The 18917-nt window shown below is 56.3% G+C and overlaps 1 protein-coding gene across 1 annotated transcript in view; it reads right to left on the bottom strand.

The window, feature by feature from the left end:
• Positions 1-18917, bottom strand: part of RAB26 (RAB26, member RAS oncogene family) — a 31021-nt gene that overhangs the window by 2924 nt on the left and 9180 nt on the right. The window contains exons 2-7 of the mRNA XM_014936677.1: positions 4902-4943; positions 3972-4038; positions 3562-3614; positions 958-1023; positions 745-801; positions 218-294 (exon numbers count right to left, since the gene is read on the bottom strand). Of these exons, the coding sequence (XP_014792163.1) occupies positions 218-294; positions 745-801; positions 958-1023; positions 3562-3614; positions 3972-4038; positions 4902-4943 (362 nt within the window). The remainder of the gene's footprint in view (positions 1-217; positions 295-744; positions 802-957; positions 1024-3561; positions 3615-3971; positions 4039-4901; positions 4944-18917) is intronic.

The following is an 18917-nucleotide window of genomic DNA, read 5'->3' as shown; positions in this document are numbered from 1 at the left end:
GTGGTTGAACGCGATGTGGTCTAGGTGGTTTGCTAAACCTCCCCCTGATGAGACACTTCACAGCTCATGTGAGATGGGAAGTACCTGCCAGCACAAGAGCCAGAGGGTGGGAGCCAAGGGAATGAAAAGGTGGGTGATGGTGCCAGCCTTTCTCTCAAAGACGGCTGTCCCCTCTGCAAGAGAGGTGCCCGGCACGGCCACCGCACTGGTCACTTACTTTGCAATGGCTGTGAACGCTAATTCAACATTGAGGCCACTTTTTGCGCTGGTTTCCATAAAGGGCACGCCGTACTCCTGTGGGACAAGACACAGTGGCATCAGAAATGTCCCCCAAGGTGTCCCTGGGGGCTCCTGGGATGGAGCCCCAGCAGTCCTGGCTGACATCGGTGCCTGCCGCAGGAGCTCATACCCCTCCTGGGAGAGGGGTCCTTGCCAAGGTGGGCAGGAAAAGCTGAGCATTTCACAGCTCAGGTGTTTCTTATGCAACTTCAGGAATAGTTTTTGAGGACAAAGAAATGAAAAACATTAGTGGAAGCTTAAAGGAAGAAGAGTAGATGAGAAGGAAGAGGATAGCAAGACAAGGGAAGAAAAGCAAAGTGCGCCCAGATGTATTTTTGGCCAGACTGGTCTCCAGTTAACCATTTCACTGGTGTACATCATCAATTACAAGTTGTTGTACTTGCACATCCCCCGTTAGAGAATGGAACAACCAAGTCCGCTGCAGCCGATGGACACGTCACGTACCTTGGCTAATTTTTCTCCATCTTCCCTTTTCACCACTCTGTCCTGGGCTGAATCCACCTGCCAAAAGAAACAGCAAAGAGCAATTTGGGATGATTTGGAATGTCAGCAGCAGGCCCCCATGTCCCCTTAGCCCTCCCAGGCTCCCATGGCTCCATTGTGGGACCATTGGCAGAGGAAGAGGAGGCTCTGGTGAAGTCGTGGAGCCAGGCTCACCTTGTTTCCCAGTAACATGAGCACCACGTCTTGCTGTGCGTATTCATGAATCTCTGTCAGCCAAGCCTGGAGGGACACAGCCAGAGAGAAGGGTCAGCAACAGCTCCAGGAGGAGGAGGAGAAGGAGGAAGGACGGGGGGCTGCCCCACTCCTGGGTACCAGGCACCCCCTATGGGAAACAGAGCTGTCCCCAAGCAATGCCAGGGGGTGTTACGTGGACACAAGGAGGAGGTGGCTGAGGGTTAGGTACAAAATCAAAAGCCCAGCTCAGAAACTCAACTGTGCAGGGCAGGAGCTGCAGGCAGGAAGCAGCCGGTCCCACAAATGCCCTGGTATCCAGCAGCGCCCTGGGGAGAGGAACTGCCTCCTTCCCCATGGTTTGGCAGGAGAAGCCAGCCAGCAGCTGAGACTCGGCTCACTTTCCCAGAGAGCCCTGTGGACAAATGGACACCCTGGGGTGTCACCAAGCCCTGAGGGACCCACTTTGCTGAGCAAGCCTGGCACCACACTTGGGCTGCTGCCCAGGTCCCAATTTTCAAGGATAACAGCAGCCTGTCAACCCTGCTGCCCGCTCTGTCTGGCCACAGGCACTTGCAAGAGTTTAACCCAAATTCCCCCTCGGTTGGGACATTAAAACTAAATCTCCTTTTGGAGGGTAAGGCTGAGGGTTTGCTCTGGGACATTCCCATCTCCTGCCCCTGCTGCTCCCGTGCTAAGCACACTCATCCCAGCAGCCCTGGGGTGGCTTCCTTGCCTTTTAATCCAGCCTAATCTAATCAAACCTGCCCTAATTCCCTGTAATCCCTGACCCTGCAGTGCGAGCAGCCGCTTGCTGGCCCCGGAGTGGGCAGTGCTGCTGCATCCCGTGCCCCAGCTCTGAGCCCCGACGCTGGGCTCGCTGTGTCCTTGCTCCATCACTGCTCCTCACCCAGCAGCATCCCGCATCAGCACCCAGCCAACGGGAAGCGAGGGATGATTTGGGATTAGAGCCTGTCACTGACCATACCTTAGGAGCCCAACACATCCAGACACAGCCCCAGGACCTCATCACACCCCCGCTGGGCTCAGGGCACTCAGCTCCACAGAGGGGTTAGTCCAAGGGACACTCAGCCACTCCTGACAACCCCCTCAGCTCACTTCTGGCACCACTACCCCTCTGTCCCTCTTTCCAGTGCTTCACACTCTCCCTGGGTCCTCATTCCTCCCTGCTGGTGCCACGCGTGCCCCGTGGCCATCCCTCCTGCAGCTGTCCCTCCTGTGTCCCCACAGGGCTGGGAGAGCTGAGGCTGCAAAAGGGACTGTGTTACCCAGCAGCATGAAACCTCCAAGTGATTTTCCATCTCGGTGAAGGATCACAACCTCAGCACAGACCCACAGCCTGGTTAACAACCAGCCCTCACTCTCCATTACACCTGGCAGCAAGCACCTCTCCTCAAGCCATCCAGCTCCTCAGCCTGTAAAATGCCACCCCTGGCCAGTCCCAGCCTGCAGGAGGCATTCCTGGTGCCGGTGACATGGGAGCAGGGTGGCAGGACATGCCCTGTCCCCCACCGTGGGACTGCGGGCACAGGGGAGATGGCAGGCATGGGGCTGCCAAAGGATGCTCGGGAGCAGGGACAGCTTCAGGCATCTGGGATCAGGGGAATCAGGGTGTTGCAGGACCCCCCAGGAGCTGGTGTGGCCACGATGCCCCCCCCTGCTCCCCACCCCGGAGGGTGTTAATGCTAGCACGGCACCTCCCGTGCTAGAGAACAGGGTGTTTTTGTGGGCGCACAGCCTGCTCGCCGCAGACACACACAGTGTACTCCGTGTCTGGGACACAAGCAATTACATCCTATTCATTCAGGGCTAATTGCTCCTGGGTTCAGAGCAGGCTCTGCTGGTGCTGCTGTAGGTGGCCCCCAGCAGCCACACGGGTCCAGTGGGCGAGGGGAAGGGGGGGCTGAGGCCAGGTCCTCCTGTACCCCCCCAACCACACAGCAACGTGCCCACTGCTCTTCCTCCCTCTGCCAGATTTAAGGGAGCCCTCTGCTCCGACACTGCTCCCCAGCACCCCCGAAGCACCCACAAAGGGGCTCAGGATCAGCTGGGGGGGCAGGGGCAGACTCAGGCAGCACAAGGGACCCCTGCAAAAGCCATCAGGAAGGGCAGGTCTTTGGGGTGAGGGGTGTGCAGGAGGATGAGACCCTCTGCCCTGCCCTGGTCTGGCACTAAGGAGGGTGGGGGCAATGTGGTACCCAAGGCTGACCCATCAGGAGCTGGAGGTGCAGAGGAGGACGAAGGAGCATCTCGCTCAGTGAAGCTGCCTGTGCTCAGCTACCAGAGCAAGTTCTCCAGCCCGTGCTGTAATTACACACAGCATTAATTCGCTGGTGACGTGAATCCATCACCCCTTTTATTTGCTATGAAAGTGAAAACCTTCTCTGCCTGTCCTCTGATGTCCTCCTGGGCAGACTGGCCGTCAGGCAGGCACTCGGCATTAACCACTGCCCTTCTGGAAACGATGACACACACCTCCAACACACACCTCCTGCAGCACGTACCCCCTCCCTGGCCCATCGCACACGAGGGACGGGCAGGAGGGGCCCGGGGGTGCTGCCGTACCTGGATGTTGTCGAAGGACGCTTTGTTGGTGACATCGTAGAGCAGGAGCAAGGCTGTGGAGAGAAGGATGGTGCATTAGGGACGCTGCCATGGTGCCAGGCAGGAGCATCGCCGAGCAGAGCCCACGGCTCAGAGCTTGCTCTGCACCCTTCCCGGAGGCAGCTTTAAAGCACCATGGAGGTCCCTGCTGTAAAATATAAAGCAATATGCTTAAATCCACCACAGGCAATGCCTTAGACTCCTGGGGTTTGCACCTCGACACGCAGAAGCTCCTCCATCCTTGGTGGCTGCTTCCTACATGGAAATGGCTCCAGTGATTCCCGACTCACCTGGCCTGGAGTCACGGCTCGGGGACCCGAAAAGCCGGAGGGAGGGGGCTCCCCCCGGGAGGCAGAGGTGGCCGTGCTTACCGTGGGCATCCCGGTAGTAGGCGTGGGTGACGCTGCGGAAGCGCTCCTGCCCGGCCGTGTCCCAGATCTGGAAGGCAGATGGGAGCAGAGGTGTTAGCCATGACCTGCCACCGCGTGGGCTGAGAGACCCACCCGGCACCAAACCCACCACCAAACCAAAGAGCACAGCACAACCCCGGGAACCTTCTTCAGCCTTTTGCTTCTAGGGGCAGTAATCGGAAAAAAAAATAATAAATGACAAGTGCAATAAATATTGAAGCAGCACCTCCCCGCTCCTCAGTGCGTGGAGACGATGGTGCGTGGCAAAGGGCTCCCGACATGTCCCTTAATTGGAAAATCCATCCAGCAGATGGATGCGTGGGGACCTGCTAATTTAATTTATCAGTTTTTTAATGCAGCAATACATTTGCAGAGTGCCACGCTGCTGTCAGGGGAAGATCAGCGCTAATGTCGTTATGGAGCTCCTGGCAAAGGGGTCAGAGAAACAGTCGGGTCTCGGGGGGCTGGGGGCAGGGGGGATACAAAACCTCCTTCATCTCCTGTTGGCTGAGCCAGGGGATGTGGATCCCTTTGGAGCATCTCCATCCCTCTCACCATCCTCCAGCTCTCCCAAAGCAGGAGCCAACTGGAAACACCCAGCAAACTCTGCAGGTGCTGCTCTGGTCTCACCAGCTCTGGCTGCAGTCACCGAGCAGCAAGGAGGCAGGTGGGCTGGGATGGGGGCCACCACGGCCAGAACAGCCCCCAGCCTCGAGCAGGCTCCCAACGAGGGGACAGAGCAGCCCAAAGGGCTCATCAGGCTGTGCCAGGGCTGGAGATGTGATATCAAAGGATGGAGATGAAGGACCCACTTCTGGTGTGCTCCTCTGCCAAGGGGCTTTGCCCAGCACCAAACAGCTTGGGGGGGAGTGACAGGACACAAGGACATACCTGCAGCTTCACCTTCACCCCATCCACCGTCAGCACCTTATTCTGAAAGAGAAAAGAAAGGGCGGTGAGGGGTGAGCGCAGCTGTGGGACACCGAGGAGGCTCCCCACACCCCCCCATCCCTCTGGCTGATCTCCTCTCCCCACTTTTTAAACTTGCACACTTTGGTCCCAGCGCCTGGTGGAGCCGTTTGCACCACAGCCCAGCCAGAAGATCATTCCCTGCATCTGCTGCAAGCTACATCTATTTGGATACTTAAGTCCTCGCATCTGCAAGGCTGATTTAGTGCAGTGAGCAGCTTGGGCTAGAAGACCTCTGGCAACAAATTAATGAGCACCAGCATCCCATCTTAATGGCCTTCAAAAACCCCAGCCAACTACTCCATATTCAGTTAGCAACTTAAAAATAACTCCTCTTCCTGCTGTTTGTACCCATTTTAATCCCAGTGAGGTTTTTTTTCCCCCCCTGTTTTGCTTGTTTTTAGCAGGAGAGGTGGGAAGGAGGAAGAGAAGAGGGAGCAGTGCCCCTCCACGCTGCCCTGCGGGATTTTCCCCAAAGCCAACAGGATACTTTTGGTGACTGCCAGGAGCAGTGTGGGAAAGGTGGGGGGAGCCCATCGATGCCCCTCCGGGCAGCTCTGCCAGCCAGCAAGGGCAGGGGATGGATCCTGACCACATCCAAGAGCAACCACCAGCCCCGGCGAGCTGCACAAGGCTTCTCCAAGCTTTAATCAAACCCAACCCTAACGATCCAACAGTCCCAGGGGAAGGAGCAGAGAAGAGATTAATTTGCCTGCTCGATCCACAGAAATTAGCACGGTAATCAGTAGGATGTGATGAAAACGGTGCACCCAGGGGGACAGGGCAGCCATTCACTCTCCAGCGATGACCAATTTAAATCCCAAGCAAACCCCCTCCCAGGCAAACGGTGGCACACGGATGCCAAGAACCATCCCTGCGCATCCCATGCCACGCAGCACCAAGTACCGGGCACTTTGGGATGCCAGCACCTGGCATCACCCTCCAGGATGGTGCCAGCAAGGCTCTTCGTTGCTGTTTTGACGTTTTTAATTAGGGCAGGGGGAGCATCTCGGCTCCTGCACATCTACGCTCGCTGAACAGCAAGGATATGGGTGAGGAGGAGAGGGCAGGAGGGAGCCAGAGCACTAAATTTACACAGTCTGCTAAAGCAGGCGCAGGGTAGACGATCGTGGTTTATAAATACCTTCAAAGGCAGCAATCGAGACGAGGGAGCGGAGTGATTCACAGCCCCGGAGAGGTAAAAATAGGCAGCCAGGCTGCGGGTGCAGGAGCCAAAAAGGGCTCGGGGAGGTGGCCAGGGGCTCGGGACCAGCTGCCGTGCCCTGCGCGTGGAGCTGAGGCTTTCCTTGGGATGCAAAGATGGGGCTGCTGAAGGCTTGAAGTGCTTAAAACCAGGGGTCCCCATGAGGTGTTTCTCGGCCCCCACACCATGTCCTGGGCAAGTGTGGCCACGCCAGGAGAACCATCCCCGGGGTGGAAACACACCGTGGTGAGCAGCACTGAGAAAATCCAACTGGAGGAGCTGCACCTTCACCACCATCCCAGTGGATGGAGAACCGTGCTGCCGGGCACCCATTTTGTGGGTGAGACGAGGCAGGTTTACTCTCTGCAGAAGATCCAATTTCTAAGCTCAACTTGCCCTCCAAAACCCCAGGTCCTACCCACAGGTCCTGGTGCCACACCAAAGGCATCAGCACATCCAGCAAAGTGCAGGGGCTGGGAGCCCTGGGATCTACACCAGTGCGATGCTCATCCAAATGCTGTCCCCAGTCGGTGACAACCAGCTGCCAATGCCACCTGCTAGGGACCATGTCAGGGACCGTGCCAGGAGCTGCAGAGGAAGAAAAACACTCTGCTTTTCCCCCTTGGCTCCGGAGCGGCCGGCTGCTCCGGATCTTGGCACGAGCACCAGCCGCCCTCGCAGGGGATGAGGACGCTCGGTGTGACGGATGATGACAAGGGACAATGACACTAAGAGCTTCACATAAAAACTGCACCAAACAAGTGCCCTTCCCTGCTGGCTGCACCAGCACCTCCAGCGCAGAGCATGGACCGAGGGGCAGTTGTGTTCAGGGATGTGGCCATGTCCCCAGCATGGCCATGCTCCAAGGGTGACCGGTCACCACAAGCCAGAGGAAAGGAGAACATGGCCCTGACCCTGAGCGTGAACCAGTTGAGTTGAAGCGACCACAAAGCATCTGGTGAGCAGCCGAAAAAGCTGAGGCTTCAGTGCTGCACCTCATGCATCGACCTCCACTTCAGGAGCTTAATTAAACGCAAAGCTGGCAGCAGCAGGATTCACACTAATTATGACTGACCTACATTTTTTGTGGGGGGGATGCTTAAGCCTAATTAACGCTTGTGTGTGGACCCAGGTGCTACTGGATTGGGGGAAAAAATGGATTCCCCAGGGTTTCAGTGTGGAACAGAGCTGTGTTTCAGGGCGAGCAGTTGCAGAGATGCTCCTGTAGGCAGGAGATGCAGCTGGAGCCATCCGGAGCAGTGGCTTCTGCCTGCATCCCTGCCTGCATCCCTGCCTGCATCCCTGCCTGCATCCCTGCCTGCCCCTGAGCACAGGATTTGCAGAAGGTGGGAGGAGTGGGGTGGGAAAAGCCAGCAGCTGCCACCAGCAACACAACAGCTCTCGGTGCCACGTGAACCACACACCCGATCCTTCCCCCCACCACCACAGCCAACAGTTTCCAGCTGCCAATTATTCTTTTTTTTTAAGGAGCTGCAGTTCAATTCCACACTCACAGCCCTTCAAAGGCACAGCTGGGGGGGTTTAATGACTAATAAGCATCCAAAGACAAAAGCCGACGTGTGTCAATGCACTGAAACATGAAATGCGCTGCCAGCGCTGCCAGGGCTGATCACAATGAGAGGGGTTGTGTTGTTCGGGGCTTGTTCTTAATCTTGCAGGGTTTAATATAATAGAGGTAATACTCACAGCAGGCCACCCGCTATGCAAAATCAGGCAGGAAAGCTGTCCCCGCAACTCAACTCGGTTGTGTTGCCGCCCTTCGCAATTTCAGTTTTTATGTGTCCTTTTTCCTGGGGCTTTGACAATGTTATTAAAATATTCTCTAGCAGGGGCAGCAGTGGAATGCCTGGAGTGCCTTTGTTGGAGGAACATGATGCTCGTAAGTTAAATAATCCTCAGGACAACAGATAAATAAAGTTGGAAGCTTGCAGATGCGGGGAAAAATTAAATTACCAAGTGCAGATGGTCCTCAATTAAGAGAAGCATTATCAACACACCAACGGCCCCGCCGGCTGCAGCCCCGGCACGATCCCACCCCAGCAACAGCAGCACAAGAGTGGCCATTCAGAGGCAGAGAGGAGGTAGGAGAAGATGCCCATGACAGGGTGAAACTGTGCTGCTCCCCAAAACGTGCACACCACGAAGGACGATGCTCCCACCCAAACCAAGGTGCCCTCACGCTGCCCTTGTGCCGCTCCTCAGTGGCTGCGGTTTGGGTAATGCCATTCCCTGGGTCCACGGGGTGCCCACGGTGCTGGTGAACCCCACTGGGAGTGACTGGCACATCCTGGTGCTGGTGAACCCCACCAGGAGTGACTGGCACGTCCTGGCCCCATCGGAGGCACCCAAGTCCGTGCCAGCAACGGCTGCAGTGTAACCCAGGGTCAGCAATTCCACGACAACCCGTCTGCTCCCCAGCTTTTCCACGCATTGGCTCATTAATTAAAGCCTTAAAAATTAAATTGGATACATGGATTAACTTGGTTCACAATTAATCTGACAAACGGAAAGCTGCTCGCTCGCACCGCTCAGGCTTCACCAAGGGGAACCCTCACCCTGGCTCCCCAGCATCTCTGATGGGTGCTGGATCAAGCAATGCTGTCCAGGAGCACCCACCAACACCCACCCACCCTCTGGAGCATCGCCCTGTGTGGGGGGGACACTCTGAGGCATGGCATGTCCAGGGCATGGCTGTAGCATGCAATGCCCCAAAGCAGGGAAAGGGGAGAGGCAGCATTTGGGGACTGGTTGAGGGACCCCGGTGTGCCTGGCTCACAGACCCACTCTTTCCCAAACTGGTGGGGATGTCACCTCTGCTGCGGTGGGCTTGTCCTTGGCCATCCCCCTTCTCCACTTTTACAATGAAAAAGCAAAAAAAACAAACCCTAAATGTCATTAATGCACTTTAGAGGCAGCCCCTGCGGCCAACCAGGGGTGGGTTCCTGCAACAATGGGGAAAAATTGCATTAGTGAATATACATCAAACCCCACCAAAGGCGGCCGGGGCACTGGCCGAGTTAATTAGCGGCAGTAACGGCTCTGCTGTGGGCTGCAGGGCTGACAGCACAGCCACCCAGCCAACTTCATTAGGGCTGCAGCATCACGCGCCGGCCGGGTTGCCAGGTCCCCATGGCCACTCGGGAGCAGACGGGGAGCGGGCGATAGATTGGACCATCCTTTATTTTTAGGAAGCCAGGAGAAAAACAGCAGCATGGCATGGGCGAGCTGGCTGAAGGGATGCCAGGGGTCTCCAGCCCCGTGCCAAGACGGGACCCGGATTCAAATTCCCACTCGGCAAAGCCCAGGGAGCCCCCACCTCCAGGAACACAAACGCTCCCATGCTGAGAGGAGCTGGGATGCGGTTGTGATGGGGCTGTAGCAGACAGACAGATAAACACTACCTCCAGAAACGACTGCAAAAATAGATTAAGGATCGATATGGAAATCTGCCCAAAACAGCAGGACACTGCATTAAATTTGCTCATTAAAACCCTGAAGTTTCCCCACACAACGCGCGTGCCGCTGCCAGCAAGCTGGTCCTGGCAGCTCAGCATCTTCTCCAGCCACAGCAGCCTGGCTCAGGGACAGCCCAGCCTTTTGCCAAGGTCAGGGCTGGAAGAGCAGCCCCCTCTTTGCTCCCTCAGTACAGGTAGTTCTCTACAGACTTGGCCCCTCAAAATTAAGGCAGCCAAATTGGGTGATTTTTGAGACTGAAAATGAGAAAATGTCATTTTCCTTTGAGAATAAAACCCACCAAACCCCAAACTGGCCAACACAAGGTGCCCAAACAGAGGGGGCTGAGACATGGCAACAGGGTCTGGCTCAGGATATGGACCATCCAAGCAGGCTCTGGGTGAGGAGCTGGAGCTTTTCCGACTCTCCAGCTCTTCATTATTTACAGCCCGTGCACAACCCTGGCACGGCACAGGGAGCACGACAGCAGCTCGGTGCCATCCCAGGGCAGGTTTCAACTCTGCCGTGCCCCCAAATGGGGTCAAGTGGCTGTGCCCAGCATCCCGGCATGATGCCATGGGGACCAGGGGGCAGGAGCCTCGGCGTGGCTGTGCCTGAGGCTGGTGAGATGGACTCGACCCCCGAGGAAAAAGCTTTTTTCTTGGAGAAACTGCCCTGGCAGCAGCTGCTTTTAAAACCTCCCATTATTTCTGCTGGGGGTAACAAAAGGGAAGAGAGTAAGAGGCTGATATTGCACAAGGATCTGCGCTTCCCAAATCCAGATCTGTCCAGCGAGATAAACGGTAACCAGGAACAAATATCCAAGTTTCAGCCACCGGGAGCAGACACCAGAGCAGTAAGAGCAGCGCTGAGCTCTGATCTCGACTCCACATCAGCTTTCAACGCACGTTATTGTGGGGACGCTCTGCCCATCACCGGTGCACGGGGCAGCGTGGGCATTCCTCCCAGCCATGCCCAGCCACGCAGCGCCTCGACACTGAACACAGGCAGCCCATCACACTCAGCTTATTAAAAAAAATCATTTCAAAAGCACATTCCCTACGAGAAAGGGAAGGGAACAGCCCGATGCTGTGCTGGAGCGACTGGGAGAGCTGGGCAGGGACAGTGGGTACCGGGGCTGTGCCGTGGCCGGACACGGTCCCTCTCCAGCTCTGCCGAGTCCTGCCAGAGGACTGCCTGGCCACTGGGAAACATCTTCAATGATCCTCCCACACAGTCACAGCCCTGCTGTACCACCACTGGCAACACGTCCCGGGGGAGACCTGGGGAGACCCGGGCAGCCAGCACACCCCACCACAGTTCCCTTGCCTCGTCCCATAAATCTTCTGCTCAGAGAGGAACCCCAACCATTCATCTTCCAGGGCAGGTGATTAATTTCCTCGGCAGCGCTGTGCATTTGCACTCTGCAGCTAAAAATAGAAACTTCTGCCTTGGTTGGGTTTTTTTTTTTTGTTCCCCAGGACTTGCACACTCCTGCCTGCAACAGAGACTCCGGAGCCAGCCGCCGGTCTCTGGTGCCAAGATCCTTTCAGAAATGATAACGTGTCAACACTCGCTGCTCAGTTCAACAGCAGACCCCGCGAAAAGCAGATTAACACGGCACCTTGCAGCAGACGGCGTTGCTGATCCACTCTGCTGCTGGAACCTGCCCCCCATCCCCTCGCCTCGCACTGCCGCCTCCAAAGGGTCACCCTCACGTGTCCCATCTCACCCTGAACACCAGGTCCTGGCCAGGACACAACCTGCCTGCCCTGCACGCTGCAGGAGAGATGGGAGAAGCTGCAAGATCTGCCCCACATCGCCTCGCAGTGCCGCCTCCAAAGGGTCACCCTGACATGTCCCATCTCCCTCTGAACACCAGGTCCTGGCCAGGACACAACCTGCCTGCCCTGCACGCTGCAGGAGAGATGGGAGAAGCTGCAAGCCCTGCCCCACATAAATCACCCCAAACCATGGTCTCCAGGTGGGCACAGACCTTCTGCATGCCCTGCAGAGCCCCTCCTCTCCACGGGCAGCGCAGCCCCTTCCCCGCACCCAGCGAACGCCCCAGGGATGTCTGCAGCACCAATCTTTGTCAAGAGCCATGTACGCTACATTAAAGCACAATTAACATCTCCCTGGCTGCCAGCCCTGCAGGAGATAAGAGTCAAGGCTCTTGTTAGAACAGACACACTGAAGAATTAGTGACTTATCATCTTCTATTCACATCAGTCCGCACATAAAAGGTTTTGCTGGCAAGAAGTAGAGAATCCTGTCTTAGGGACAGATTAGGGATAAGAGGATCTGCTTAGGATCATATATTTTAAAATAAAGTCATGCTCTGCTTCTCAGCATCGCCCGCGGGAGCCGTGTCCCGCAGCCACCGGGCTCCCAGCGCTGCTGGAGCAGTACTGGGACCGTGATGCTTTCCCTCCCCAGCCCAGCAGCTCCATCTAACTAGCAAGTGCCCCAGCAACGATCAAGGGGATGGAAGGGGATGAGCAGTAGGCAGACAAAACTCAGACTATCGATGCTTTTAAGCCCACTGGGGGCTGCTCAGGTTCATCCCCACAGGTGGGGGGGACATGGCTGTGCGAGGCTTTCAGATGTCCCCACCGTGTCGGAGCGAGCCTGCACCCAGCCCTGCAGACAGAGAGAGAAACTGGGTTTTCCACCCTCAAAAATCCACAGGATAGGATCCGCTACAGCTGCCTCAGAGATCAGAGCCACCAAAAAGCCAAAGCCAGCAGGAAGGCTGCAGCGCATCCCTGCAGCTCCCAGCACACGATCGGGTCCTGGGAGTGTATGGAGCCCATGGCCACATCCCTCTTTTCCACCCGGGGATGGTCTGTGGCAGCTCCCCCACCACCCTGGGTTGCATTACTCACCCTTTCGGTCTCTTTTTTTTTTTTTCCTACTTTATAATAGAAGCGATATTTTCAAAAATATCCATGCTTACTTCTAAACCAGGCAGTCTTGGAAACAAAGGGGGCAGAGATGGCTCACGCAGATCTGTGCCAATACCAAGAATAAGTAACGCGGCGCCCAACATATTTATCTTCATTTTCTTCATCAAGGACATACCGCGCTGCAAAGCAGAACAGGAATCTCTACAGAGCACTTATTGCGATATCATTTCTCATTTACAGCAAACACAGCAGCTGTCAATGCCACGAGAATGAAAAATGGGTCATCAATTACCGTTATACAGGGAATTGTTTACTCTACTCCTGGGGTGAAAAAAAAAAGCCTTGCATCAGTTTTTATGTCAAAGAAGGCAGTCCCTGTGTCAGAAGTGCCGCTGTACCCAGCGCTCCCATCACAGCATCCCGTGGGGTGTTGGAGCAGCAGGAGCTGTGGGACAAGACAGGGAGCCTCGCTGCTCATGGGGCATTCCAGCTTTGCACCCATTGCTTCACCCTTGTAAAAGCCCCAGTGACCACAGCCAGCCCCAGGCTGCGTGTCTTGGCCCCGTGCACTCCATCCTCCAGGATGACAAATAGGACAATCCCTGCGGGGGACCCACACCAGACATAAGGGAAACTTACTTTGACTCAGCCCAGTTGTGTCCAGGCACAGGACCCCAGGAACCCCATTGAAGTCCTGCAGCAGCCACCTCATTTCCAGCACAAACCCCATCCCAGCTTCAGGAGGAGTTTTTGGGCCCACAGCAGCCAGGGAGTGGTGGGGTTCATGGAAGAGAAAGCCACCAGGAAACACCCAGCAAGGGGACCCCTGGCCCTGGGGGGCTGCAAGCCCATCCCTCCTCCAGCTCCCCCCTGCACACCCAAGCAGCCCTCTGGTTGTTATCTTTGGGCCAAACCTTTTCTATTTGCCCTATCCCGCAGCTCCCCCCTGCACACCCAAGCAGCCCTCAGGCATGGCAGGCAAATGAGGAAAGATTAAATTTTCCTGGTGTTATCTTTGGGCCAAACCTTTTCCATTTGCCCTATCCCAGTCTGAAGAATGTTATAATTTGGTTTCTGAGCTACAAAAACCGCTGGGCAGCCTCATCTGGTTCAATCCTGGCCATAGAACACAGCTTTCCTGGAGGCAGTGGGGTCACTTTACCTGGAGGAAGATGCTGCTGAGAAAGGCTCTGGGGCTTCAGCCCCCAAAACTCTCCTGCACAGGATGATGTGTGCAATTAGCTGTACCTGCAACTGCAGCCAGAGGTGCAGCCGGGCTTCTGTGTATCGGTGGGCTGGCCTCTAAAGGGATGGAAACTGGCCCAAAGTTTTGGAGAAGACTTTGCAATCCAATTAAAAAAAAAGTCTGGTCTGAATATCCAGCAGCACACATCCTGGCAGCATCTGGCAGTACTAGAGCATCTTCTGCAGACAGCACTGCAAACAGCATTATTAAACAGCACCCTAAAAAAAAAAAAAAATCCCCCGAAGACCTGACAAATGAATCTGTAGCTTTTTATCACATACACACACAAACACACACATCCTTCACCTGCAGCTAAGGCTGACAGCTCTCGAAAGCCGTGCTCTTGCTGAGAAGCTGAAATCCAGCTGAATCCTTCAAAGGATTCAAGGAAAAGAGAGTGACTGAACAACTCTAATGAGATTTTCTGAAGTCCGTACAAGTCCATTAAGACCCTGGGACTGGCAGATACCAGATTTTGGTGCTCACTGATGCCCCAGCCCATTTCTGCAGTGGCAGAAGCTTCAGTGGGGGCTGAAGCACGATGAGCCCTGGCCCCCTCCCCTCAGGGCAGGACCCCTCCTGACCCCCCGTTTGCTTTCCAAACTCCAAGTGATAATTTTCTGTGGTTTCACCTCCTCCTTGCTAACCAGAGCAGCTCCGCTTTGCCACGGGTGGCAACACCCCTGTGGTCCTACCCGACCGCTGGTGGACACCAGGAGGTCCAGGTGGCTCGGGGCTGGGAACGCAGAGCAGACCGTGCTCCCAACCAGATGCTACTGCAAGACACAGGCGCTTGCAAACCTTCTAGCAAATAAAATTGAACCAATACCCACGTGCAGCCTTGATTTTTTTTTTTGTTGCACCCTTGGAAAGCCCAACAGCAGCCAAGAACTCAGGCTGGATCAGCCGGGGTCCTCAGGAGAGGATTTCCACCTCTGCACCAAGCTGGGGGGATGTTTCTCCCAGGGAAGCCGTCACCCCCTGAAGCTGCACCGCTCCCCGCTGCTCTCGGCAGTGCCAGGCCCCACGGGGCTGCCAGCACACCCAGCTTTTGGGAGCAATTTGACCTCACGTGTGTATTATTCAGGAGGGAAAAGCACATCTGTCGTGCATTAACGCTTGCTCGGGAACAAAGTTATTTTAGGCATTGTCAAGCACTTCTCACGTTAATTCATGCACATTTATAAGTGCAGCACGTTAATGTATTTAAGAAAGTTTGGGCTGAACTGCAATCCCACTCGCCCAGCCCCAGCCCTGCAGGGAGCCACCTTGCCAAGCTGAGATTCACCCCGATGCAAAGGGGCACGGAGCACACCCCCACCGTGGTGAGACCCGTCTCTCCAAGTTCAGCTCCTCAACACTAACTAAATTAATTGCTCTTGCTGCTGCCCTGAGAGGTCTGCCAGCACCACAGCACACAGGGCCTCGGCTGGCACCACTCTTTGTTTTTGGTGCACGTCCCACATCCCAGAGCAGGGCGATGCTGCAGGAGCTGCTCCCTTCCCAGCAAATCCCTTGGGAAAGCCACTGCAGCAGCGTGACAGGCACAATGCTCAGGCCTGGGAGCACTCATCCCCCAGGGCAGATGGTGCTCCAGCGCCGTCATCCTGGCACATTTCGGGTGTTTCCATCCCTGCAGCTCTCTTGGGTCAGCAAAGCATCAGAAGAGGCAGCAGCAACGAGCACCCCAGTGTGCGCTGCCGTTCAGCCCAGCACCGCTTACCTGCTGCCGCGACAGCGGGCACAGCAAGGGAGGACCATCTCCTTTTATTGCCCCTCCTCACAACACAAACCTCTGGTCTCAGGCAGAGACAGGTGGGGTCAACACCTCTTATGGCTCTGGCTCCCCCAGTTCTGCCATTGCCGCATCCCGGCGCAGGGATGGGCTGTGGGGATGCAGGATGCCCCATGGGAATGCACTGCAGGGATGCTCCACAGGGACACTCCACAGACAGCCTTTCTCCCAAACACAGTGCAGCACAATCCTCTGGGAAGCAATTCCCAGCCCCGCTCCGGTCCCGTCACGTTTCCCCAAGCCGTGTCAGCAAACTGTGGCAAGTCTAGGGAAGGAGCCAGCCATCCCCACCACCGGGCTCCCTCAGCAGCAGGAGAGCGTGGCCATGGGGCTCAGGACCCAGAGCCATTCAAGCTGCTCGGGGTTGGCTTCAGGCCGTGTATGCCTTGGCACTTAGAGGAAAAAGAAAAAGCCCACTCATCCGAAACCCGTGATGCGTGATCTCCTGGGAACGCTTTTCCTTCAGAGAGCACTGACTCACGGGAGCCCAAGGAAGCCCACACCGTGGTGTGACACTGGAGATGCTTCACAGCTCCAACCCCTCTCCCTCCACGTGCTGACCCACACTCTGACCACACAACACCCCACAGCCCCTGTGAAGCACCCAAGAGCGTATGGTTACAGCAGAAAATAAACACAAGAGGTGAGGGCTGCCATGGGCACTGTGGCACGGCTGGCACAGCACCAGGGTCTCTTCCCAGCCCTGCCCTGCTGCTTTGCCCAGCCTGGAGGAGCCAGGTCCTGCCATGCTAGTGGCCTAGGGAGGTGCATAGCCATGGCCATGGCATGGCATGGTACGGAGGGCTCACCCCCAGAAAGCCACATCCTCACCAGCCTGGCAGAGCTGCCAGTCCTTCCCCAGGGCTGGCGCTGCTCGGGGCTGCGTGGGCTGGCCAACGCCGCTGCCAAAACCCTCGCCGAGCTCTAAAAATTGATGCTGAGAGTAGCAACGATCCTCCAGCATTTCCGCCGAGGCGTGCAGCAAAACGGGGTGATGCTGAAAGCGGGGAGCCCACGGGGGCTTTGCAGACATGGGGGGGCAGGAGGGGAACTGCCCGGCCACGCCAGGGAAACGATGCTGCCTTCTTGCAGTCATGACCCTGGAAAAACGACTGCTTCCCTGAAGCTCCCGAGAGCAAAGTGTGCTTAACACTGGGGAAAAAAAAACCCCAACAAATTAAAGCCCAGCCATCTGGCTGCACAAGCAGGGGTAAGAGCTCCCTGCACACCCAGGAAAGGGACCGGATCAACCCTTAACCACCCAGGGCACCGAATCCCTGCGGCAAGAGGGATGCTCATCCAGGGACCAGCCCCCTCCGACAAGGAGGTCCCCAAACAGGGTCTTTGCTACAAACTCCCCAGCAACCAGGCTGGGCTGAATTATTCATCCAGCCACGCAGTTGTGTTTTTCTTAGTCATCGGCTCAGAGGAAGCAGCGAGGCACAGAGGGACTGCTGGGGACCTGCTGCCGTCGAGTGGAACTGGAGGAAAGCAAACCCCAGCAAGTCGGACCAAATTCAGCATCACTGAACCAAGGGGATAGGCAAGGTCCTGGCCACTGGGGTCTGCGCTCCCTGGACATCTCCAGTGGCCTCCTGGGCTTGACTTTGTGGGGGGAAAAAATCATTGTCCTGGCCACTGGGGTCTGCGCTCCCTGGACATCTCCAGTGGCCTCCTAGGCTTGACTTTGGGGGGAAAAAAATCACGAACAGGGAGTTGTTTCAAGGTTGAGAGCAATGGGCAGAGGAGTGCCAACACCAACAGCTCTCCCTGCGGGGAGCAGTACCAAGACCTGAGGTTGGTCCAGTCTCATTATCGGTAACGAGGAGCAGCATCATCAGTGCTGGGGCAGGACCCCCTGCTCCTCCCCTGCTGTCATCAGTGCTGGGGCAGGACCCCCTGCTCCTCCCTTGCTGTCCCCCCACCCCCAGCACCCAGCACACGTCACACGGTGGGTGCACATCGCAAACGGCGGCGTCTTGGCGGCACTTCGCTAATAACCACGTTAATGCCATCAAACGGCGCGCGTCGGACGAGGCGTTCGCCGGCGGGAGGGGAGGGGGGGCGGCCGTTGCCGTGGCGACGCCCGCGCAAGCAAAGCTGGAAAAGCCAAAGCCTCCATTTTCCCAGCGTGTCACTTGGGTCCAGGAACATCGCGGCTGGGCAGGAAGAGGGAAAACATCTTCAGATATGGGCGGACTGAACGAGGGCTGATGAGGTCCAGGCTTGCCACAGGTGGACAGCTCCATGTCATCCAACCTGGGCAGGTTCAGCTGCACTGATGATGCCCCTGGCCACGGCTCCCCACCACTCCCCTCCTTTCAATAAATTACATATTAAAAAAACCCACACAAAATGAAACAAAACCTGTCCAGATGTTTCTAACAGAACTACTTGCCCCCTCAGAGATGTCTTAGAACCTCTAGAAGATGACCTTTCCTGCCTGTTGAGCTGCCTGTGGGCACTGACCCCAGACCCACCACATCTGCAACACAAACATCTCCCCATGTTGAAACCCCAAAGCACAAAGATGCCTGGACCTCCACCAGCCTTCTCCTCATCCTGAGACAGCCATGGACGAGGTCAATGGGCATCACCCCTTACAGCTGAAGGAGCACAAGCTCCCAAGACATATTAGTTATGAGCCGGGAGAGATATTTTTTCCAATGCAGGCATAAAGATGAAATATTTTCTGTTGCTTTTGAGAGGTTCTGCAATCCTTCAAGGCAATGACTCGGTGCTTAGCCGGGATTAAAAATGCTGTATGCCCCTGTTAGACAAACAAAGCTGCATGAGTTACGCTGCTCTGCTGGAGATCCCTCACCAGGGGAGCAGGGGCAGCTCCATTGCTCGTGGACGGAGCCAGCAGCACGTACAGCAGCTCAATGGCTTCACTGCCCTCCCTGCCAGGCTGCGAGTGGGGCCAGGAGCCACAGAGGCATGGGCAAGGCGAGCATCACCCCGGCTCTGCCCAGCCATCAGCATACGATGGTACAGCACAGCATGGTGCTCTGCAGCTCTGGGGCTGAGCCAGCCCCATGCTTCAGGGCAGGGATGTCACCTTAATGCCACCAACGTTGCCCATGGAGGAATCCCACAGCTCCCCACACTTCCCCTGTGGCGCTCCTCCTCCTCAGGGCTCCCCACCAGCATCCACCCTAAGTTCCCCTGCTCACTGCATCCCTCACCCACACCCAGGATAGCACCACCGACACAATATTTCGCTTCCAAAGGCTCTGCAGGTAAGCAAGCCCTTGATCCCTAAATTTCCCATTGCCATAGGAACCAGCATCCCCCCCCCCCCCCCCCC

The sequence above is a fragment of the Calidris pugnax genome, unplaced genomic scaffold (assembly GCF_001431845.1).
Source record: "Calidris pugnax isolate Ruff unplaced genomic scaffold, ASM143184v1 scaffold17, whole genome shotgun sequence".
In the NCBI taxonomy this organism is placed as follows: domain Eukaryota; kingdom Metazoa; phylum Chordata; class Aves; order Charadriiformes; family Scolopacidae; genus Calidris; species Calidris pugnax.
The sequence above is the reverse complement of the archived record's forward strand: the minus strand, read 5'-3'. Positions and strand labels throughout refer to the sequence as shown.